Below are 25,292 nucleotides of genomic sequence, written 5' to 3' on the forward strand. Positions count from 1 at the left end.
TTGAATCAATGATGTTCTCACAGGAGTTTCCCCCCTGATTTTTACAGATGAAAAAGCAGAAGAAAATGCACCTAACCAAGAAGTGTGATGGGTGAAAACAGGATGGCTCCTGAATGAAAATGATGATCCAGCCTGCACCAATGCAACTGAATTTAAGCAAAGCAGTAGATACAGAAACTCAGAGATTCAGTACATAGATGCTAAGCAATCAAACAGTGTGAAGCAACTAGCATTTTAAAGACTTTTTTTGTCAGACATCCCCCGTTTTGCAGACTGGGGGTTACATTCTCCTCTCAGTTTCACTGGTGTAACTCAGTGGAAAATGTGGCCTGATAATTTGAGCAAAGTTCTTTCCCTCCCTGATGCCTTAAGGCCTTATTTTCCTCACTGTTGATGGAATCAAAACTTTATTTCCTATCTTAATAGCCAGCCCTTTAGGATGGGCTAATACGGCAGCTACACGTATGGAGCATTTTATCCCCTGCATTATGTAGCATTATTAACCTGCTGCCATCAGGACAGACGTGCAGCGCACAATCACAAAGACATTGTGGTGCAAGTGCCGATCTAATTCACCAACCAAATGCTGTGTTGTGAGGGGACTGTGGAACTGGGAAACATCCCCTGACTCAGCACCAACTTCAGTTGACTTGCAAGAGTCGTCTGCTGAATGGACACACTGAAGAGAAAATGAATGTGAATGGGGCCCCAACTTCACAATTGGATTGCAGAAGTTAATTGCACTGATTTTCTTCCGACATATGATAAAAAATATAGAAAGAATGTGGGGAATCTTGTTGTGTGGTCTGAGAGATACCTGGATTATTTCACCCTAAAGAATGAAAGTGTGCTGTTTGTCAAGGCTTTTAATCAGGTAATTAAAATATCAATTTAGGACACTAACTTTAGGCATCCATTGAAAAAACATCTTGGCCACAGATTTTATCCAAACGTCTTGCTATGTTGAAAGACACAGAGATACCTGCCTTCCTCCCTCTGGCTGAAAAGCTGTGGGAGATTCCCATAGGGCCAGATTTTAGTATTTTTTTCCAAACGTTCTCTGGGGAAAGGCCAGGACCTTTGAAACCTTTGTTTAAATAAACTTAATTGAAAATTGTACTAGTGGTTGCTGAGAATTGTAGTACACACCAGGCTTAAACAACTCCTCCCCAAGCAGACGTACAGCTGCCTAGGATGTCAGGGAACCTTGTCCTAGATGACTAGTGCATGTTCGGGAGATGCTGGTTTGTCTTCCTCTGAAGCGTTCACTATTAGTTGCTATGAGATGTAAAACACTAGCCTTGGTGGGCCACTGAGCTGAGCCTATATTCCTGTGACACTCCAGTTACCCACCAGCAACACAAGGGCCTGCACATGGGTGTGTTAGAACCTGGAGGTGGGAGGATTTGTAAGACTATTCGTCCTCCTGTCATTGGGTGCCTCCGTCGCTGCCCAGTGTACCATCACCTCCAGGCCAGTTTGTGTCGTCTCACAGTCACAAACACATGCCTGGATGTTACCCTTTCACTGGGGGTGTATTTATTCTTTCCTTTTACACGCTGTGAGGATTTCAGTGCAGTGTTATAGCAAGAGACTTCCATGCCACCTTCACTCCTCAGCCCAGGCTCACCCTCTGAGCTCCCCTTGCAGCCTCCCAATTACCTCATTAGCCCAGTGAATAGCACCCAGGGGCTCATAATCCCCCAACAGAAAGTGTCTAGAAGGCTTCAATTAATCCTGCACTCTTGCCAGTGCTGCGGCAAACTCAGTGACCAGGGTGCTATTAATAGTACCCTGTCACACCTCCTCTGGCTGAGTTTTAAACCAGTTACTAGGCCCAGGACCTAGCTTCTTCAGGGCAGGAAGCGGCAGATACAAAATTCCATCCAAACCTATGCAAACAGCTGGCGATCCCATGACCAGGTATCCATTGGGTTCATCTCGGGAATCTGTTAATCAAAGAGGTGGATCTTCTTATCATTACTATGCTGATTCATTCTCTGTTAATTAAGGCCAAAGGCGTTTCTGCAATTATAGTGTATTTTATGTACAAAGAATGTCATGTGTATAGAGCCAAAGGTAATGCAAAGCAAAGTCTGACACTGTCCTTTCACATTCTGGAGCATCAAACCCGTAATGACAATTCCAGTTGGCTCTTGGGCTAGTCTACACTTACCTGCCGGGTCGACGCGGTGAGTTCGACTTCTCGGAGTTCAAACTATCGCGTCTAATCTGGACGCGATAGTTCGAACTCCGGAAGCGCTCCCGTCGACTCCGGTACTCCACCACTGCAAACGGCGGTGGCGGAGTCGACCCTGGAGCCGCGGAGTTTGGTTCCGCGGCGTCTGGACGGGTGAGTACTTCGAACTAGGGTATTTCGAATTCAGCTACGCTATTTACGTAGCTGAATTTGCGTACCCTAGTTCGACCCCCGTTCTTAGTGTAGACCAGGCCTTTGAATCTTTCAGTTGGTCTATGTTGGTTTCTAGTGCTGGGCCAGACACCAGTAGCCCAATAATGAAACTATTGCTCTGTGCCAATAGTAGGAGTATTGTTCTGTGCCAAAACTTTTTTGCCAGCAGAATCAGTAGAATCCAGATAAAAATTTTCAAACAGAATTTCCATTAGTAACATTTTTCAAATGTGAACCAAAGTTATTCTTTTTCCACTCAGGTTGCCACAGGAACTTGTGTTCCAGAATTAGCTCTGGCATTGTCTCTGGCTGTGGATAGCATTTTCTTTCTTAACATTTTTTTACTTCATGGCAACACTAATTACTTGTGGTTTATTTCTGTAAGAAATCCATTTGAATTAATTTTGCAGTATAAGAATATTATATATTTTTTCCATAAGGTTTTGAACTTTCCTATGGCTGGAAAGGGCACATTAGCCGGTGGGTTAGGTCTCAAATGTTCCCATCCTGACAGTTACGTATTTACTAAAGCCATGACAGTGTTTTCTTTATGTCCAAAACAGAGGTTAACACTGCGTGAGATCAGGGCTCGGATTCCTGCCTGGGTGTTGGCGTGTTGCCTCCGCTGGGTGCTCATGCACCCGCACAACTTTATTAGTTTTTCTCAAGGTGCGGGGGAGCTGCACCAAATGAAGCCTCAGTCCTGCACTGTGACCCATGTAGGCAGACTGCAGCGCCGGTGCAAAGCCCAGCTGATGTCAATGGGCTCCACATGGACACAATGAGATCAGTGTGCAGGTTTGGGACCTGAGAGATGAGCATGTTGAATGTGATGCACTCTGAGCCAGAAATGACCCATAACTCTTGATGGTGGGGGGGCAATTTAAAGGTTGGGGGAGGCACGTGACCACCCCATGTGTTGCCTCTGGCCCCTTTTCTACTCCCCCTGCACCATCCACACCTGCTCCAAACCGGCACCAACTTGCCCCCACTCTCCTCACAGCTTCTTCCCACTTACTTCTCCCATTGCCTCCCCGCTGCGGGCACGGCCCAGGCCAGAGAGGGCTGTGGACACCTACTGCCAAGCAGGTACCTGCGGCTGTGGGCGAGGAAGGGACAGGCTGTTAGCCCATGATTGTTCATGGAGGAGTCTTGATTTCCCTTCACCTGTATCTCACATAGCAGGGAACTGAGGTGATATGTGGGGGGAGGGTCACGTGGGGTCATGTGCCCCTCCCCTTGGATTTCTGCCAGGGTGGGAGTGGGGCTGAGCGTGGCTGAGGGGGGACATGGCCGAGAAATGAACCTAGCACTCATGCTGAGCCCTGCTAGGAGGTGCCCATAGCAGGGAAGAGAGACAGGGCTGGCAGTCCACCCATATGCAGCTATAGCTATGCAAGACACCTACAGTAGGAGACAGACAATAGAATAGTTTTTAATTCCTCGGAGCTTGCTATTCAAACCAGAAACAAGGGCAATAATCAAAGGCCATCCCCAATAGGTCTCCCCTGTATGATGTTCAGCTCCCCTGGTGATGATCAGACGCTTGTAGGACCAAGGCCATAATGTGAAACTTCCACAGTATAGAAAGTTTTGAACTAAATTACTGGGCTCTGTGCCCCTTTAGCCAATCCTGTAAATAACTGTAATCAAAACACAAATACAAGGTGCTTTGTTTTATAATGCAATGGATCAAATCCTTCTGCTAAAATGAGAATTTCTGGCTGTGGTGTCATTTTGGCACCCAATCTACTCAACGATATGAAAGATTTTCACATAGAAATTAAAGAGCCATTAAATCAACTCACTGGCAAGTGGTAAATTATTTCTCTACGTTTTTAGTCTCTGGATTCTTTCTGTCTGCTGACCGAAGAGAAGGTTTTAACTAGACAGGACTTTGAAGTCACTGTTTTGATTTCTATCTTAGAAATCCCTCCCCCCACTATCTTTCTATTATAGTTGGAAAGAAGACTAAAAATTGTATAAAAATTGTATAAAAACAAGGTTTCAGGATTCTTTTCTGGCACTTGAGGCCTTTAGTACGAAGGACGGTTGTGCTTTATCTTTCCACCCCTTAGGGTTTAAAATCTGAATTACAGTAATTAGCAAATCTGAATAGGTCCCAACCTAATTCTCCATTTTGGGGGTAACCAATCCATGGGAAATATCTAGAGAGAAACGTGGAAATAAGGCGTAAGATTGCATTGTAAGCAGGACAAAGGTCATTCCAGAAGCCAAGTTCTTCCATCAGCTCTGCAGTAGGGTGAATGTTTATTTCTTTAAATCTATAGAAATGCTAGCAAAGGCACCTATCTATCTGGCCTAAGCTTTCTTCACATAACTCGGAAATATATCCTACATACTGCAGTATAATTTTAAGAGAACCACCAACCACTTCCGAGCACTGAAAATAGTGAAATCCCCCGCCTTTGTGATTGCCACCTTTAAACACTGTGGGGTTGGGTGGGAGGGAAAGAGGAGTCTCACAACATCCACTGAAGATGATCAGATGCAAAGGAAGTGATTAAGGAAGCAAAGACTAGCATCCAGTCCCGTGTTCCATTTCATGTTCTTGGGAGAAGCTCTTGCCACACAAGAGCCAAAAGGAATGGGCAGAAAGACACAACTCAAAATAGCAAACAAGCTGGGTTTAAATGAAGTGTGGGAGGAAGCCTGGGAGAGCTCCCAGCCCTAAAACTTGAGAGCAGATAGTCAAAGGGAAATGCACCCCACTGATCGTAGGAGGGCAATCCCCTGTCCTGGAGCCTGAGTCTGCAAGTTGCATTGCAGCCCTTACTCATGTAACCCTTCTGCCAGGTAAAGCCAGCAACAACAAGGTCCAGGTTCAGTATCTAGGGGTTCCTTTTCAACAATACAACACAGAACCGGCTCAAGCCCCAACCCAGTGACCTGGGACAATTACACACCACCCCTGGGTGCCTCTAAGAGGTAATACTTCCCCTCTTGCAAGCACAGAGTCTAAGTGTAGCAAAACCTTTTAATAATTAATTAATTAATTTGGGAAAACACCGCAACGAGGGTTCATAAACACAAACCATGAGCAAAAGACCCACCCCCAAGTAAGTTAGGCAGTGTCCTTTTCCCCTCTGGGTCTTAAATCCAGCAACCCAAAAGTCCCTTTAGCGTGCCTGTCCCTTCTCTGTACCTCCACTCACAGTTGCTGTCCTTGCCCAATGCAGTCACAGAGTTCAGAGGTTCATCCGCAGAGGTCACCTCCCACCCTATGTGGAAGGCAGGGGTGGGGGAGTAAGGAATGCACTGCTTCTGCACTCACTCGTCACCCCAATGGCCGATTGCCACATCTCTATGGGGCTCTTCTCTGGCCCTCTCCACCAGCTTCTCTGCTGGCCGCTTACCACGCCTCTCCACCAGCCGCCCTGCTGGTCGTGCCTCTTATTAGGGGAAAAATCCTAAAGCTTGTGTTTGTATTATCATAGTTTATTGTATTTGGGTGGCATCCATGTTATAATCCAAAATGGAGTATTGGTCATGTGACCCAAGGGTCAGCTAGAATCCTTCCCGCCCTTTTCAACAGTCAGCAATGGTACAAGTACCAGCTCAAACCAGTTTTGCGCGGGGATTCTACATGGTTTCCTGCCTTAGAATCTTTATAAGGCTGGTAGTTACCTCAGTTAGGGGCTGCCCATCCTAGAGGCAGGTGTGTGCGTCTTGCTCCAACAGGCCATCTAGACTCCGGATCAGTTACCTGTCACAGTCATTATCGTCTGCCTTCAGACGCCCCGCTGTCATTGCGAAAACCTGTCTTGGTGTCATCAGGGAAGAACAGACCAACAAGGGATCGCCTCAGTGTTCCTCTCTCGAGGTTCTATACGAGCTAAGAGATAGCGATCCCGAGCAACCGACGGAAGGGTGATATATGTATGTCAGAGTGACCTTGTACCCCATCTGGTATTGATTTGGGTCCTGGCTTCACACCATGCATTCACTAGGTTACCTGTAAAAGAATAAGTTTCAGTTAATGTTTACTCACTTCCCTGTCCCTGCTTTGTATATATATCCCCAAGTAAACATTTTCTGTTTGGTTTACATACGCCTGTCTATCACTTGTATCATTATCCATCATAGGAAGGGGGAGGGAAATTACATGGTAGAGAGTGATAGCCAACCAGATGGTAGATGCTGGTCTCAGAGTAAAGGACTGAGAGCTCATTTATTGTTAGGGGGCTCCCTGCTGCCTTATCCATTCTAGTTCTTGTACCTAACACTCTCCACCAGCCCACCTCTCCACCAGCTGCTCACTTGCCAAGATGTCTTCAGACCAGGGCTGGCTCCAGGGGTTTTGCTGCCCCAAGCAGCCAAACAAAAAAAACAAAACAAAAAAAGCCACGATTGCGATCTGCGGCAATTCAGCAGGAGGTCCTTCGCTCCGAGCAGGAGTGAGGGACCCTCCACCAAATTGCTGCTGAATACCTGAAAGTGCTGCCCCGCTCCAGAGTTGCCGCCCCAAGCACCTGCTTGATAAGCTGGTGACTGGAGCCGGCCCTGCTTCAGACCCTCCCACCCCCCTTAACACATCTCTCAGTGATTTTTGGCTGTTAGTGGGGGAAGCCTCACTGCTGGTGCACACTGGGCCATTTCTTGTAATTGAGAAATTGTCCCAAACTAGGTCTAATACTTAGACCTAGATATCAGTGATTTCAGCTCTTCAGCATGTTACAAGACTCTCAATTGAGTCTAAATTAGCTCTTTCATTATACCATGGAGAGAGAAAAGATCAAGTGATGCCTAGGACCCTTACACAAGGCCCACACCACCTGATACAAGTACCTGTCCCCACCCTCTCTCAACTCATTGGGCTTTGGAACCCATGTCCCCTGCCTAGTGAGTGCTGTTCCTTTGAGGGTGAGTCCCTCCATTGGGATATGCCAGGTACAGTTCTGCTGCCCTCGGATCACACAACAAAGATAACATCCCTTTATTACTCCTGCCCAAATAACAAGAAGATTGGGGATCCAACACTAGCCACAAGTGATCATTTGGGCAAGTAGTCCCATCATGCTGAGCACCTAGGCAGGGTTTGTGTGTCCATGCAGACTAAATCAGCCTTGGAAGTCTTTTTCCACAACTCACGACTAGATGTCAGCGGAGAGCTCATCCAGACTTTGCTTACAGTCACACACACAATTCCATTGACATCACTGGGACGGCTCATGTGGATGTGTTTCAGGAAAAGGCAACCATTTGCTGACTCCAGTGTCTATTCACTTCAGTATAAAATGTCCACTTGCTTTAAAACGTGCCCGCCGGGATTCATCCCCCCATGCCAGTGCAGAGCATGGTTTTCATTTCTGTCAAGAAACAGGGTGAAGTCTCCCTCCACTCACAGAGCACTGTGCCACTTAGGCTGTCTCTGTGGCAAGGGACATAGGAGTGGGCGAGGCAGTGGGCCTGGGCCCTGGCAGATAGGCTTGAGAAAACCCCTGTATAAGAGGTGCATAGTGGGTCACTATGACTAGCAGAGCTCACTGGCTATCTGGCTGCTCCATATACCATCCTCTCAACCCTATACATAGGCCCCTGGACAAAGCCTATTTAGCTGGGCGTTGTGTTGGAGGACAAGAACTTGCTCTTGTGTGGCCAAAGATTGACAGAGTCAGGAGTGGAGCCCAGGACTCCCACATCTTGTGTTCTAGACCAAACTCTCCAGCCTCCCTGTTCCACTCAAGGTGTGTTCATCCCCAAACTTTCTAAGCAGCAACTCCCAGCTTGGGATTTCTTTTTCAATCCTCTGCCTTCTGCTGGTGGATGCACAATCATGTTGAGCCAGTGTCTGTGTCAGGAGCCCTCTTGAGATCTTAGTACTACATGCTAGGAATTAGTGGGCCAGATCCTCCAAGGTATTTAGGCTCCTAAATCAATGAAATCAGTGCAGGTTATACAACTAAATGCCTTTGAGGATCTGGGCCCATTTGCCTGAGAACATGACCGTACAATAAGACACTTTGAAATGTGGCAGAATCTTTCTAAAGGAATCCACCACTATTACTTAAATCCACCACTCACTGCCACTCTTTCGTCTCCATGGCACATTGAACCAAATGAGAGTCCAGAAATGGCTTTCTGGGATTTCTTGTTCTATCGTCTCTTGCTGTACATATATGTGGCAGTGCAAACAGCAGGCACGAGAGCTGGGCAACATGTGTTTTGAATCTACGCTTTGCATGAATCCCTCACCTCATTCCCATTCCCTACATGCTGCCTCAGAAGGTTTCATTGGTCTGGGACGCAGCTGAGATCCACTGGGAACATTTGGCTTCAGACCATATCCTGGCAGCCTAAAGCACTGCTGGAGAGACTGCTGTGCCTGAGCCTATATTGATTTGTTGTTTGTCTTTCTGGAAACTGATACATGCCCCTCTCCTTCACTGATGTCAGTAGTAGTTAATGCTTAGCTTTTCCTCCAGGGATCTCAAAGCACTTTACAAACACTGGGGATGATTCCATATGGGTCCTTGAGCATTTCATCTGAGTAAGGAATGCAGCCCCCCAATACCTTTGTGAACCATTTTAGAGATGGGTAAACTGAGGCACACAAAGGCCACATGACAGAGTGTGAGGCAATAAGGAATAGAACCGAGGAGTCCTTGCTCAAACCCATCGAGCCGCACTCCCTTCCTCAAGAGGATATTGCAGAATAACGCTACCTACCGTTTCCATTTAAACAATAACAATACTTGTATAGATAGTGCTGCTCATCAGTAGATCTCAAATCGTCCTGCCATGGCTGGTGAGCATCATTTTACAAATAGAGAACCTGAGACTCAGGGAAGTTCACTAGACTTACCCAGAGTCACACAGCCAATCAGTGGCAGAGCTAGAAAGAGGTCCCAGGGAACAGGGGTCCTAGTCTGATGTCCAGCCTGGGGTCCAGTCCACCCTACTGTTATTCCCCCACTGCTTAAAGTTATGGCACTAGCCAAGCACCCATGTAAGAACCAGCTCTACAAATAGAGATAATGTGCTTAATTACGACACTGAGTCATTTCTCCCTTTTTGCCGCAGTTGTGTCCTTCCCACAACTCGAAAGCCACTGGCATAGCCTCACCTTTTCTTGACCTGTACAATGATTTCTAATTCCTCTACCTGTATCCAGCACTGAAAGATAGTACCAGTTCATATTTAGTTAGGTAAAAGTGCAGGCTATAGGAATGAAAGTGAAAGTTCCTTGGTGTTATGATGGGAAATTCAGTGATTTCATTTCATTGCATATCCTGAGCTCAGGGATAAACAACACGAAGCAGGAAAATCCCAGCTTCCACTCACCTGCCAGGCTATGAAAATAAACCCATGGGCTGAAGCATCTGCAGAATAAACGAGTGGGAAAGCTTATAGTTTACAGGTGAAATCCTCCTCTTGCAAGATTGCCAGCTACTGGAAATGACTTTACTAGGGAATGAAGCAGTCACGGATCGAAAACTTACTTTGGATTCTTGTCAGCTTTCAGGTACTGTATTAGGTTATTCTTTTCCAGGCTCTGAACAAGTGACAGCCAGATTGTTTTTTTCTATTACAAAGCTTGCTGGTTTCCAGTGTAAACAGTCAGTTAGGAATTTGTATTGAAAATCTAAGTCAGCTGAGCAGCTCAAACTTTTAGAACATATGCTGTATAAGGAAGTTCCTTGTTGCTTGTGTTCTATGCATGTTGCTTAGGATGTCTGAACAATTCTCTGCAATCTTGAGTACTTTCCCAAATCTTTTAAACCCACAGAGATTGCTTTTGCCTGCCATGAGATGAGACTAAGGTTATGTATTCATTGCAAAATATTTGTATGTTGTTTTGTACTTTGTGATAGCTAAATCGACATGCAAGACACTGTAGTTTTACCTCTCTTTGTAATTAGTTGAGGTCAAACACCCCTGACCTGAGATTTACTTCAACTAACTACATGGAGGTAAAAATTATAGTCTGCAGTAGGAGTTTACATTGAGATTGCTAACCATTTAAAAACACACCACCTTGTTTTGCAACGAAGACACAACCTGTGAAACAGGTGTGCTACAAATGTTCTGCATTTGAGTGCAGGCTCAGTATCCTGCCAAACACTTAAGCACATAAGCAACCTCACTTATGGGAGTATCCTATTGAAGTCAATGGGTGAAGTTACAAGTCCTGGGTTTAAGGGTTTGCAGGAACAGGCCCTAGGATCACACCTCTTTGTTCCTCTCTCCTGCCTCTAGGCTGGGTTCACTGATTAATGATTAGTTTGCAGGGTTTGCAGGCACAGGTCCTAGGATTGCTCCTCTTTCCTGGTTCTAGGCTGGGTTCTCTAGTTAATTATTAGTTGGTGTTTTTGCTGTAAGCTTCCTTGTTCTGTCAGATCGGTGATAATTTCCTTGCGACAAAACTTGACATAGAGAGTCTCGGCCATTTTTTTCATTTTTGTAAGTCTGGTACATGTAAACTGAAATGGACCACAATTTCCAGACACCTTTGAATGCCTCAAAAATTATGGCTTTTTTCCAGGCCAAACTAAGAGGCCTCTCCAGTCATGTAGGCTAATCATTCCAGCAAACCTATGAGTAACAAAAAGACAGATGGGTAGTGTAGAATTGCAAAAAAAAAAAAAAATGTGGACTATACCCAGATGGTAAGATTTCACACACAAAGAATTATTCATTTCCATTGGATTTAATTTCACTCTTCATTGGGGTTTGACATCAGCCAACTTGATTTTTTTTTAATTTTCACTCTAATTTGACTAGCTTCTGCTAGCCCACCTTTGAAATAGTATGTCCAGAAATGTTTGCTTAAATTCCTTTAAAGACGTTATAAGGACATTTCTGTTCCCTGGTTGATGCTTGTAAGGATCATTATGAGTAATTCTCTTAACTGAGCTCAGTGAGGTTAAGCATCTTATTAATTTTTTACAGGATCAAGACCAATGGACGGTTTAGGGGAAACAGTGAAATTGACTATGTACAAAAAAAATACACTGAAAACAGAGAATTTTTTTTAAACTTTGTTCAGTGATAATAACCTTGTAAGAATAGTAGGTGCAACATTTTCAGAGAAAAGTAAGATTGTTTTCAAGTTAATAGCAGCCCCCTAAATAATGACATTTATTTATGTACAGCATCCTCCATAAACTTAAGCGCTGTGAAACAGAGAGGAACGTCCTTAGGAGTTGCTAGTAGCCGGAGACGGCAGGAGAGGGCACCTGAAACTTACGAAGATTAGAAATGCAAAACAACATACATTTTGTGCATTGTCACTTGTTAACTGAATGCAATGCACCATCTGGTGGTTTAAAAGGAAAAATACAGGAATTCCATTATTTATCATTACCAAATTCAGATGAAGAATAAATATCTTATGTTTCTTATTTTCTGAGAGCTTGATGGGGCTCAGTATAGTGATGGAGGATCCAGAAGCTTAGCACCTGAGTCACTGGTTCAAATCTCAGCCATGGTAGCAGTGCAGGGAAGTTACTAGAGTCTGAAAACTGCTCAGCGGTTTAGTAATGATTCTCAGGCCAAATTCCTGCAGGACAGATGTCCAAATGGCAGACACCTGCACCATGACTGCACTACACCCTTGCCACCACTCCACCACAGACACCAAAGGTTGTCTGGGCCGTGGAGACAATTACCCACTCATCCTTAGAAGTGGCTAATCCAGAGTAGATCTGAAGCTACATTCCTCTTGGTTTTAGCATGACAGGGTTGGTAGTAACCCTTAAATTTTGGATGCCTAATGGTTGTTGTTTTTTTGAGAAGTCCCACACCTTCATTGTTTGCAGTAGACCTTTAATATGTGGGGAGGGAGAAACCCCTCAGACTAAAGAAGGACCTTCCCTCCCCTGCACCAGGAAATTCCATTCAGGTTTTGCTGAGACGTATACTTTTGAAAATCACCATTTCCATGCTCTTGCTTGCATTCCTTTGTGCCCAAGACATGAGGCCAGGGTAGGCTGTGGGAGTGGTCACCAGGGTCAGGGACAGTCTAAGCCAGGGTCCCATGGCATAAGAATCGTCAACAGAACCCAAGTGTCCCCACTGCCAACCCCCTTCCTTGACTAGATTGAGCTGCATCCCTGTGCTGCCCAGTCATCATCCAAAGGCATTTGCTGTGTTGTACAATGGGTTCTTCTTTCGGCAAAAGGCCTGTGGTGAGGGGTTGAGAAGGGGATGAGAACAGGATGAGAAGAGGACGGGAATTCTAAAGGCTGTAAATTAAGTTTATACCCAGGAAATTGATGTCACCTCTTCTGCTCTAATAGAATAATACCAAAACACTGGATGTCTACAGAATCTTTCACCTCAGGATCTCAGACATCTGAGATGCCTGATGGGCTCCCTCCAGAAAACAGCTGTCTGCCTCCTGTTCCTGTCCATTTTCTCAAGAGCCTCCAACAGCAGTAAGTCACCTCATGTTACTGTGTTTGCCTCTCACCACACAATATGTTTTTTTATGCTCCAAGGAGAAAGCTGAACTGTTAACAATTAAAACCAGCAACCCAATGAGCTGGGGCAAGGACAAGGAGGAAACCGAGTTAGGCTACTTAGAAAGAAATGAAGCTAGAACCTTCTGCGGAGAGGGACTAGCAACTTGGCAAGAAGAGACGTTACAGTACTGATAGCCTAAAGGGATACTGCAAACCACAGCATCACCTCTTCCCTCTAGCTCCGCTCCCACCACATCCAGCGTGGTTTGGAATCAGCCAGCAGATCGGTTTGAGAGCAATCGTTATATCCCATTTGTCTTCTGTGAGCTCTGCAGAGCGACACACAGCTCAGACAGGCTGGTCATTGCTCCCACTGGCTCAGACAATAAGGAAGCTCCACTTTGGCTCTCCTGGTAGCACCCCTGTCTACAGAGCCCCAAGATCCCAGACTGAGACTAAGATGTGCTAATATGGTAACAGTGCTACTCCCTCCACTGGAAATGCTCTTTGGGTAAAGTAGACGTAACTGCTGGTCATCAGTTGTCTGTCATCTTAGGGCACATTCACCCCAGGTGTAATTCCACAGACATCAGTGGAATTACACTAGAGATTAGTTTAGCCCAAATTAAAATTCTGTGCTAAGTTACATGTATTTGCTTATGTCGGGTTGCACAGGTGTAATTTGGGACAGAATATAACCAAATGGTCTCTAACAGATACAAATTTTTTCCACTTAAACCTTTTCTATATTTTAGCAATCAAACACTTGTTTTTCACTTAATGATTTCTGCTTGAGTAATAATTTATTTGTGTTCTTTTTCCCCCTCAGCACTTGCAACCTTCGTCTGCAGTGATGTCAAGACAGAATATTACAAACCGGCAGCAATTTCATGCATTGGCAGCAAAAATATTACAAACGTGATAGTTAAGCGCTGTGAAAATTGTAATAAACAGAACTCATGCTTAGAAACTGTTATTAACACGTGGAGAGGAAACAATTCCAGTGAAAAAGGAAGAATTCGGTTGGTGCTTCAGCACAACGTTTCTGAAGTGCACATACAGGAAGTTAAAGCAACTGATCAAGGAGGTTATAAATGGTATCTTTATTCTGACGCTGGAGTAGGCGATGGATGTGCAACCCTTGAGATTACAGGTAAACTCACGGCACAGAGGGGATCATGGACACTGTAATAAAGCTACTCCAGGTTTTAGTTACTTTTTTGAGAATTTTAATAGAGAAGTTCAATTAGACCATGGATTAGTTTTCAAAGGACGATCATCAGCACTAGAGGTTTTTGATAATGAGGTTTTCAGAAAAAATAAAACATTTCAAACACAGAGTTAGGCCCTGCACAGCCCCTTTGTCTTAAATGGTTGAAATACCATAAAAGAGTGGTGACTGTTTGGTCACCTCTGATGGACAGGTGAAAGCTCAGCGTTCACTGTTCTTGTTCTCAGCACTCCATAATGAGTGAGCTCACCGAGTGTCAAGGTTCTAGCTCAATAGGGAGACAGACTTTAACCATGTTCTTCTCTCTGTTCCCATCGTTTGTATTATGTTAACTCGTTTATGGCCGGATTGTGGCCTTTACTGTCTATCCACCCAGGGTTAAGGCAGGCCATTCCCTCGTGCCTGTTGCCCATGTCACGGGTACCAGTGCAGGGTGGAAGAGCAGCCATGACAGGTAACCATCACTACTCCCCCTCCCATGAATGTGGCCAGGCAGAGAGTGGGCATTGGTGAGCATTGCAGGGAAGCTTGGTTCTGCCCTTCCCCCCAACATATCAGCCAACGCAGCTGCCTCCTGCATGCAAGGGGAAGTAACCTTTGCCAAGTAGAGACCTGACATAGATTAATCGCCCCTCTCTTCCCTCTCCCTTGAGCCCTTAGGAAACTGGGGACCAGATTGTGAGTCTCTGAGTTCCAAGTCTGCTCCTGGGTCAGTGCGGCTACATGCTGCTTTTTGCCCTGGGCAAAGCCATTATTTAGCCCATGTATAGCAGCACAGGAATAGATAAATGCTGCCAGAGAGGGTTGTGATGCATTGGTAGAGCTGTGGAGGAAGTCTGACCTGGGATCTGTAATGAGACTTTCTGGTAAGCGAGAGGGGAAAGTGGCACCTTTAGACCCACACTAAATGAGTTAATACCTGGGTTTACCTGCCATTTAAAAGTAAGAGTTTGTTAACCAAGACTGGCCTGGAGCTAGCGTTGACTGAGTTTCCCTGCAATGGCCTTCAAAGGGCACCTACCGTATTGATCAGCAAGCCCCTCGCTCCTGAGGATGGGGCCTGTGGAATAAGGGAGCAGAGTGAGGGGGGCCAGGATATAAAGTTCCCCAAGGGGCAGCAATTGTCTGGGCTGTAGGAAAGCTGGGGTTGTGACAGCCATGGCTAGAACAGCAGGAGTCACACAGGTCAGCACTGGACCAGACACAGGGAGCTGAGAAAAGGACCAAGGGCTGTTGAATTGCTGCGGGAGGGAAGCCTGTAGAGCACATGGCTGCACTGTGTGTGACTGAAGTCACTGCTGTGAAGCCTTCTGCATTACACGTTCACCCGCAATATAAAACATTTAGAGAAATCAGCTGTAAACAGACTCCCAAACCACCCTGGCAAAAACCATTTGTGTTTATAAACTCCCTGCCATCTCCAGAATCTTTAGTGATTCCACAATCCACTTTTCTTTTATTGTCACTTTCCCTTTTCCCCCAGCTGTACTTCCACGTATGGTATAAGCTGCAATTATAACCCACCCTAGCACCAGATCCTTTAGCTCCATCCCCACAGAAATCCAGCCAGGACTGTTGTTACCCAGTTCTAGGGCCAATTCATCCTCGACTGAATTTCAGTGGAGTTACCCACACACGCCAAAGCTGAATTTGACCCATAGGTTAGCTGTTAATTAGGACCCCTAGTCACCCATTGAGGAAATCGTTGGGGAAAGCAACATTCAGATGACTGTAAATGCTTGCAAATAGCAGAAATCATTCAGTTGTTGTGGACCCAATCCTGTGTCCAATGATTTCAGAGGTGCAGGATCAGGCCCTCAAAAAGCCATGAATATTGCACAAGCTATAATCAACACAGTGTTTCTTTCAGCTCCTGAAATTGAGCCTAGCCTCACCTGGAATGGAAGAAAGCTCGCCTGCCTGTCACCTACAGGGCATCCACAAAGGCAGCTCCATTGGTTCGATGATCACGGGACTAACCTGACGGGCAGTGCAAGCCTGGTTTCTGAGGAAGTAGAAGGTGGCTTAACCAGCCTTACTAGCACTCTCCATGAGACACCCATCTTAACTGCCTCCAAGTATTGCTGCACTGTGCTGTATGATGTGCACACCAAGAGAAACAAAACCAAGTGCCTTAGTACCCACAAAGCAGTCACTGATTATCCTCATTTCACTTCAACCCCAGGTATAAGATATAGCAGAAATACTTTGAGTTTCAGCCAGAAATCAATCATCTCCTGATGATGTAATGTTAGCAGGTGTCATGTGCAGAATTCTTGCTCCCCAGCTGGAGGTTAACTGGCAGTTCTCAGAGTACTAGTTCTAATGCCATTATTATTGAGCACCACCAACATATTGTTCCAGAAATAGCTGTATGCAGGTAAAGCAGAGATTTTTGAATAATATCTCACATGCGTCTGCTTCATATGCTAGGTTTTTTTAGAGCACAAAGCAGTGTGGGCAGTGTATTTTGTACAAGAAAGAGCTTAGGCATCGATGCCATGAGAGGGTTCATGGCTGTGAATCTCATATGCAGATAGGATGACCAGATAGCAAGTGTGAAAAATCGGGACAGTGGGTTGGGGGTAATAGGAGTCCATATAAAAATAAGCCCCAAATATCGGGACTGTCCCTATAAAATCAGGACATCTGGTCACCTTGCATGAAGATTGGTGCCAAGGTATTTCCCATTGGGTAGCTTAGGCAGCTCCTCGCTCAGCATGCTGGCTTTTGCAGATCCCTTTTTTAGGCTCCTAACTGACCTCAAGCATTGCATATGGAGTTGGGTGCCTAACTGAGGGCTGTGGATTGCACTGGGTACCAAGGTGCCTAAGTCTCTTTGTGGATCTAGCCTGTAGCTGCTTATGTTTTACTGGAAGTCAACTGAGGCTCCTAAATCACTTAGGCATATTTCAAAATTTTCCTCCAAGTAAGCTGAAAGCAAGATCACAAAAGTTACCATCAACATCTGCCGAACGTATCATATGACCCGCAAGTCCTCTGGCTGTAAATTACTGCTTTAAACAAGCTACGGCTTTGGTTATCACCATAATGTTTTTGAGTTCTTATTAACACACCTGGTTTATTTTCCAGATCCAGAAATTCCGAAGACTATGAAAGAGCACGTTCCCATCATTCTAGTGCCCATCATTCTGGTTCTCTGCTGTTTTGCAGCTGTTCTATACTACAAGTGCTGCCAGCGAGGTACAGTTTGACACACATTAAAGTCGAAGCCTGTTCGATCTGCATCTACTGAGTTTCAAAAAGTCACTTGCTAGGAGCTAGTATCACAAACTCAGCTAATCCACACTTAATGGAGGTAGCCTGGAACAAACATGTGGGGAGTGTCCATGCCAGCCTTTGTAAATGTGTTAGCTACCACATGTTAATTGGTAACAAAAAGGTTTGAGATTAAAATGTCCAGTGCAGACCAATCCCATGAGTTTAGAAGAGGGAGGAATGCTGCTGCTTAAGGATATGTCTACACTGCAAAAGAAATGTCTTTCATCAGGTTAAAATAGCAGTGAAAACATGTCAACTTGGATTAGCAGCTCAAATTCAACCCCAGGCTCCCCTGGGGTATGTCTACACAGCAACTGGATGTGAGCCTTCCAGCCTGGGCAGACAGACTCACACTAGCTGGGCTCAAGCGATCATGCTGAAAATAACCATGTGGCGGTTGTAGCTCCAGCAAGAATCAGGCTGGTCACCCAAGCTCACACCCAGGCGTCAGGTGGGCTCGAGAGCCCGAGCCACAATGTCCACACTGCTCTTACTAGCACAAGTCTGCCTACCCAGGTTGGGAGGCTTGCGCCCAGCTGCAGTGTAGACATATCCCTTTAGGCCTGCACTCTAGCTGCTATCCCAAATTAAAGGCAGAGTTGCTGCATCTTCACCGCTATTTTAATCTGAGTTAGGAGTGTAGACAAAAGCTTAATCTCCTCTTAAGTTTACAGGCTTGATTTAGCCAGTATTTGTGGGCACTTGAACCCCTCCATGCTACAAACCGGGTAGAGTCCATTCCAGCCCATATGTCCTCATGACTGAAACCTCGCACTTCATGCTACACCCAAGAACGTAATAGGAAGTTTGCATGATCCTTGGTGGAGACTGATTCCATACAAATGAACAAATGCAAACCTGTAACACCCAATGGACCTTACCTTGCACCCTGTAAAGAGAATGAGAAATTGTAATAGAGATAGCAGGAAAGTAGAGTGTTCCTGCTTGTCCTCCAGGCAATCAAGGGTATCTTTTTCCTGCACTAAAGTAACCTGTGTTTTTCAGTCATATCCATAGAATGTGTCCTACCATGTGAAATAATGGTGTTGGAGAGGTGTAACTCCCAGCTCCAATGGTCCAATTCTGCCCCCAGTAAAGTCCAGCCCCTCCATTAACAGAGAAATATTGTTTAAAAGTGTCCCAAGGAGATGCTTTTGAGTCCCACTGAAAGTCATTGGGACCAGGGCTCCTAAGTAACATAGGCATATTTGAAAATGTTTCCCTTTGCCATTAGTTTTAAGCCAGGCAAAGAGTTAATCTCTTGCTAAATTTCAGATGGCATTTAAAGTAAAGCATTGGGTAGCAGTGCCAAATCCAGTCCAGAGAAAGAATTTCAAACACACACAAGACAACACTGCCCCTGGTATACAAATAACCAGGGAAGCATGCAGAGGGCTGCACCGAAACACGTGACTGGCCCCAGTCAAAATCAAAACATAGTCCTTTCCTGTGTCTGTGCTCACAATGGGATGTTGCCTCTCATTCATTGTCTTGGTCAACACGGTTAAGGCAGCACTGCTAAAATCTGTTTTCAGTGATGCAGTATAGTTCCTGAATTTAAATCATCTAATGGTTTCGTACATTTTCTAATACCAATCCCTTTCCCCCTTCATTTTCCTAGCAAAGCCAGAGGGAATTTTCAGACCTATTAAGGACCCTCCTTCCAATTTTGAGACAACGTAAGCCTTTCCATTGTTCATATTTTATCTAATCATGGGTCAAGTTCATCCAGTGTGTAATTCAGCTGAAATTAGTGGCATTGTGCCAGGGTTGAATTTAGCCCAATATCTATGTGATGTGATTGCTTTGTTACATTTTAGTGCCCTTCACAATGAAAAGCTGATAAGAACCCAGTGTCGTGCGTTGCATGGATTGGCTATACGTGCTGTTCCCCTGCAGCTCTGCCAAACACACCTCAGTTCTGACCTGCAGCAATCCAAGCAAATATGTTCCAGGAGCACACAGCTGTGAAAAGTACCTAACTCCTGATCTGAAGCACCCACTGCCAGTCCTGGGACACCATACAGCTCAGCTGATGGACCCCACACCTCCTATTTCAGTGCTGCCACCCTCCCCCAACCACTCATTAAAACCACCACACAGCTCTAGCCGTGCATGTTAAACCTACCGAAACTCAGCCTCTGCCCCCCTATAATCATCTGCAATGTCCTGTTCACTTCCAGTCCTGGCAACCCACCCAGCTCTCCCATTGCAACTCATCACTGGCAGTTTGAACCGACAGGCTACAGGCAGAGGCCAGGTCTGCCCTGTAAAGTTTGGCCAGCATAGCTATGTCATTTGTGGTGTGAGAAAAAATAATCATACCTATTCCGGCAAAACAGCTGTGTAGCTGCAGCTTATTCTGGCAAAGGGGCACTTTTGCCTGGATGGTTTATGTTGTTCGGAGAGATGGTTTAACTATTCAGACTGGAATAAGATGTATATTTTTAACAGTGAAAGTAACTAACCATTGGAACAAGCACTATGGTGGATTCTCCATCAATAGCCATTTTCAAATCACAGTTGGATTTTTTTTTTAAAGATATGCTCTAGTTCAAAAGGAATTAATTGGGGCAAGTTTAATGGCCTGTGTCACATAGGAGGCCAGACTAGATGCTCACAGTGGTCCCTTCTGGCCCTGGAATGTAGGAATCTATGAACTATAATGGCAGAGAATGCCTCTTGTCGGACCATGCTGGGTCTCCATCAGGGGCTTTGCCAGTGCAGTTATATGGTATTGGCAAAGCCTTTGTAGCGTATACTAGCCCCTATGGAACCACGGTGACAGAATCCTCCTCGCCCCTAGAGACAGTTCCACTAGCTCAGAGCTGAGGTACCTTGGCAGGGCCATACAGGGGAAGCTGGCACACCACAGTCTGTGCTTTGCCTGTACTGTATCCAACCAGATACACACGGGCCTGGTTCTGATCTAATTGAAACCCATTTTACCCTGGTGTCAGGGATTCTTATTTACACTGGTGTGAGATAGAGCAGGAGCAAGCTCGCCGTCACCCAGCTGCCACTAACCTGGCTTCAGACATTTCTTTTGTAAAGAGGGAATTGAATCAATGATGTTCTCACAAGAGTTTCCCCTCGATTTTTACAGATGAAAAAGTAGAAGAAAATGCACCTAACCAAGAAGTGTGACAGGTGAAAAAAAAATGGCTCCTGAATGAAAACGATGATCCAGCCTGCACCAATGCAACTGAATTTAAGCAAAGCAGTAGAGACAGAAACTCAGAGATTCAGTACATACACGCTAAGCAATCAAACAGTGTGACACAACTAGCATTTTAAAGACTTTTTTTTGTCAGACATCCCCCGTTTTGCAGACTGGGGGCTACATTCTCCTCTCAGTTTCACTGGTGTAACTCAGTGGAAAATGTGGCCTGATAATTTGAGCAAAGTTCTTTCCCTCCCTGAAACACTGATGCTTTAAGGCCTTATTTTCCCCACTTTTGATGGAATCAAAGCTTTGTTTCCTACCTTAATAGCCAGCCCTTTAGGATGGGCTAATACAGCAGCTACACGTATGGAGCATTTTATCCCCTGCATTATGTAGCATTATTAACCTGCTGCCATCAGGACAGACGTGCAGTGCACGATCACAAAGACATTGTGGTGCAAGTGCCGATCTAATTCACCAACCAAATACTGTGTTGTGAGGGGACTGTGGAACTGGGAAACATCCCCTGACTCAGCACCAACTTCAATTACTTGCAAGAGTCGTCTGCTGAATGGACACACTGAAGAGAAAATGAATGTGAATGGGGCCCCAACTTCACAATTAGATTGCAGAAGTTAATTGCTCTGATTTTCTTCTGACATATGATAAAAAATATAGAAAGAACGTGGAGAATCTTGTTTTGTGGGCTGACAGTTACCTGGATTATTTCACCCTAAATAATGAAAGTGTGGTGTGTGTCAAGGCTTTTAATCAGGTAATTAAAATATCAATTTAGGACACTAACTTTAGGCATCCATTGAAAAAACATCTTGGCCATGGATTTTATCCAAACGTCTTGCTATGTTGAAAAACACAGAGATACCTGCCTTCCTCCCTCTGGCTGAAAAGCTGTGGGAGATTCCCACAGGGCCAGATTTTAGTATTTTTTTCCAAACACTCTCTATGGAAAGGCCAGGACCTTTGAAACCCTTGTTTAAATAAGCTTAATTGAAAATTGTACTAGTGGTTGCTGGGAATTGTAGTACCCACCAGGCTTAAACAAGCAGACGTAAAGCTGCCTAGGATATCAGGGAACCTTGTCCTAGATAACTAGTGCATGTTTGGGAGATGCTGGTTTGTCTTCCTCTGAAGCATTCACTATTAGTTGCTATAAGATGTAAAACACTAGCCTTGATGGGCCACTGAGCTGAGCCTATATTCCTGTGACACTCCAGTTACCCACCAGCGACACAAGGGCCTGCACATGGGTGTGTTAGAACCTGGAGGTGGGAGGATTTGTGAGACTATTCGTCCTGTAACTGGGTGCCTCTGTCGCTGCCCAGTGTACCATGACCTCCAGGCCAGTTTGTGTCGTCTCACAGTCACAAACACATGCCTGGCCATTACCCTTTCACCAGGGGTGTATTTATTCTTTCCTTTTACACGCTGTGAGGATTTCAGTGCGGGGTTATACCAAGAGGAGGCTTCCATGCCACCTTCACTCCTCAGCCCAGGCTCATCCTCTGAGCTCCCCTTGCTTCCTGTTCCTCCCACTTACAGCCTCCCAATTACCTCGTTAGCTCAGTGAATAGCACCCAGGGGCTCATAATCCCCCAACAGAAAGTGTCTAATTGGCTTCAATTAATCCTGCACTCTTGCCAGTGCTGCAGCAAACTCAGTGACCAGGGTGTTATTAATAGCACCCTGTCACACCTCCTCTGGCTGAGTTTTAAACCAGTTATTAGGCCCAGGATCTAGCTTCTTCAGGGCAGGAAGCTGCAGATACAAAATTCCATCTAAACCTATGCAAACAGCTGGCGATCCCATGACCAGGTATCCATTGGGATAATCTCAGGAATCTGTTAATTAAAGAGGTGGATTTTCTTATCATTACTATGCTGATTCATTCTCTGTTAATTAAGGCCAAAGGCATTTAATCAATTATAGTGTATTTTATGTACAAAGAATGTCGTGTGTATAGAGCCAAAGGTAATGCAAAGCAAAGTCTAACACTGTCCTTTCAGATTCTGGAGCATCAAACCCGTAATGACAATTCCAGTCGGCTCTTTTTGAATCTTTCAGTTGGTCTATTTTAGTTTCTAGTGCTGGTCTAGTTTCTAGTCCATTTTTCTAATGGAATTTCCATTAGTGACATTTTTCAAATGTGAACCAAAGTTATTCTTTTTTTCACTCAGGTTGCCACGGGAGCTTGTGTTCCAGAATTAGCTCTGGCATTGTCTCTGGCTGTGGATAGCATTTTCTTTCTTGACATTTTTTTATTTCATGGTAACACTAATTACTTGTGGTTTATTTCTGTAAGAAATCCGTTTGAATTAATTTTGCAGTATCAGTGATAAGAATATTATTTTTTTTCCATAAGGTTTTGAACTTTCCTATGGCTGGAAAGGGCACCTTGGCTGGTGGGTTAGGTCTCAAATGTTCCCATCCTGACAGTTACGTATTTACTAAAGCCATGACAGTGTGTTCTTTATGTCCAACGCAGAGGTTAACACTGCGTGAGATCAGGGCTCGGATTCCTGCCTGGGTGTTAGCGTGTTGCCTCTGCTGGGTGCTCACGTACCTGCACAACTTTATTAGTTTTTCCTGAGGTGCAGGGGAGCTGCACCAAAGGAAGCCTCAATCCTGCACTGTGACCCATGTAGGCAGACTGCAGCGCCTGTGCGAAGCCCAGCTGCTGTCAATGGGCTCCACATGGACACAATGAGATCACAGTGCAGGACTGGGACCTGAGAGATGAGCATGTTGAATCTGATGCACTCCGAGCCAGAAATGACCTATAACTCTTCAGGGGGGACGACAATTTAAAGGTTGGGGGAGGCACGTGACCACCCCATGTATTGCCTCTGGCCCCTTTTCTACTCCCCCTGCACCATCCACACCCGCTCCAAGCCAGCACCAACTTGCCCCCACTCTCCTCACAGCTCCCATTGCCTCCCCGCTGCGGGCACGGCCCAGGCCGGAGAGGGCTGTGGGCACCTACAGCCAAGCAGGTACCTGCGGCTGTGGGCGAGGAAGGGACAGGCTGCTAGACCATGATTGTTCATGAAGGAGTCTTGATTTCCCTTCACCTGTATCTCACATAGCAGGGAGCTGAGGTGATATGTGTGTGGGGGGGAGTGTCATGTGGGGTCATGTGCCCCTCCCCCTGGATTTCTGCCAGGGTGGGAGTGGGGCTGAGCGTGGTGGAGGGGGGCATGGCTGAGAAAGGAACCTAGCACTCATGCTGAGCCCTGCTAGGAGGTGCCCATATCAAGGAAGAGAGATGGGGCTGGCAGTCCACCTATATGCAGCTATAGCTATGCAAGACACCTACAGTAGGAGACAGACAATGGAATATATTTTAGCTCCTCGGAGCTTGCTATTCAAACCAGAAACAAGGGCAATAATCAAAGGATATCTGCTAATAGGTCTCCCCTGTATGATGTCCAACACCCTCAACTCCCCTGGGGATGATCAGACGCTTGTAGGACCAAGGCCATAATGTGCAACTTCCAAAGTATAGAAAGTTTTGAACTAAACTACTTGGCTCTGTGCCCCTCTAATCAATCCTGTAGATAACATTAATCAAAACACAAATGCAAGGTGCTTTGTTTTATAATGCAATGGATCAATGTCTTCTGCTAAAATGAGAATTGCTGGCTGTGGTGTCATTTTAGCACCCAATCTACTCAATGATATGAAAGATTTTCACATAAACATTAAATCAATTCACTGGCAAGTGGGAAATTATTTCTCAATGTTTTTAGTCTCTGGATTCTGTCTGTCTGCTAACTGAACAGAAGGTTTTAACCAGACAGGATTTTGAAGTCACCGTTTTGATTTCTGTCTTAATTATTATAGTTGCAAAGAAGACTAAAAATTGTTTTAAAATGGTTTAAACATTGTTTTTAATAGGGGTCAGGAGTCTTTTGGGGCAGGTACATGGAAAGCTGCCAAACCACCTTCTCAAATGTAGCCTAGCTCACCGTATACCTATCGCTGTGAATCGCAAAGCTGCTGGGGCTTCAAAGGCAGCTGTGGTGTGAAAAGCATCTGTGAAAATGACAGCTCAGTCTGTATAGAACTGCAAAGATCACGAGGACCATCCTGTCTAAGTGCTGCTTCTCTAGGCAGTTCTGGGTTGCTCTCCAGCCTCTGTCCAGTCTAGCTTTAAATTACTCCAGACATTGATTTCTCCAACTCAGGAGACTATTAGACCTTATTGTAAGGAATGTTTTCCCTTTGCTCAGCTTCATCCCATTATTCCTAGCTGTACCAGCTTGGATCACCCGAAATAATTGGTTAGGGGGCTTATTCCTTCACTCTCTCACTTCCCTGGTCCTTCTCACATGAACAAAGAGCAAGAATACCCGAGGTCCAAAGGTGCAAACAATTAGATGTTTATTGGGGTGAACTTCCAGCATGCATGATTCCAGTTTCCTTCCTTAGTGTCCCCCTTACCAGCTCTGACACCACAGAGCCTTGCCTGTGTCACTATTTTTGTTCCCATCCCCTGTTCCCATTTCCCCCTTTAGCAAAACATGATCCCAATTCCCCCATCCCCAATCCCTATTCCCATTTTCCACCCACTTCCTGATTGACTGCAGACTATATAGTAAAGCTTGAGTTCTGCTTAACTATGCCTTAACCAATCATTTTACTGAAACTTAACTAACCAATCCTAACATATTGTAACATGGTTATTTAACCAATTATATCCCACCACCTTAATTGGTTTACACCCAACAAAATTAATTATACAGCAGACAGAAA

At 45.2% G+C, this 25,292-nt stretch overlaps 1 protein-coding gene across 2 annotated transcripts in view; it reads left to right on the forward strand.

Moving 5' to 3' along the window:
* Positions 1-22,385, forward strand: part of LOC123346297 — a 40,604-nt gene extending 18,219 nt beyond the window's left edge. The window contains exons 1-7 of one of the 2 annotated variants that reach the window (XM_044983632.1): positions 9,727-9,899; positions 12,676-12,813; positions 13,670-13,993; positions 15,942-16,256; positions 17,165-17,275; positions 18,975-19,032; positions 20,460-22,385. In XM_044983632.1, the coding sequence (XP_044839567.1) occupies positions 12,744-12,813; positions 13,670-13,993; positions 15,942-16,256; positions 17,165-17,275; positions 18,975-19,032; positions 20,460-20,463 (882 nt within the window). In that variant the 5' untranslated portion in view covers positions 9,727-9,899; positions 12,676-12,743 and the 3' untranslated portion in view covers positions 20,464-22,385. Of the gene's footprint in view, positions 1-47; positions 9,900-12,675; positions 12,814-13,669; positions 13,994-15,941; positions 16,257-17,164; positions 17,276-18,974; positions 19,033-20,459 lie in introns of those variants that run through there. The other variant, XM_044983631.1, reaches the window with a different exon arrangement.
* Positions 22,386-25,292: the final 2,907 nt, after the last annotated feature.

The sequence above is a fragment of the Mauremys mutica genome, chromosome 12, assembly GCF_020497125.1.
Source record: "Mauremys mutica isolate MM-2020 ecotype Southern chromosome 12, ASM2049712v1, whole genome shotgun sequence".
NCBI lineage: Eukaryota > Metazoa > Chordata > Testudines > Geoemydidae > Mauremys > Mauremys mutica.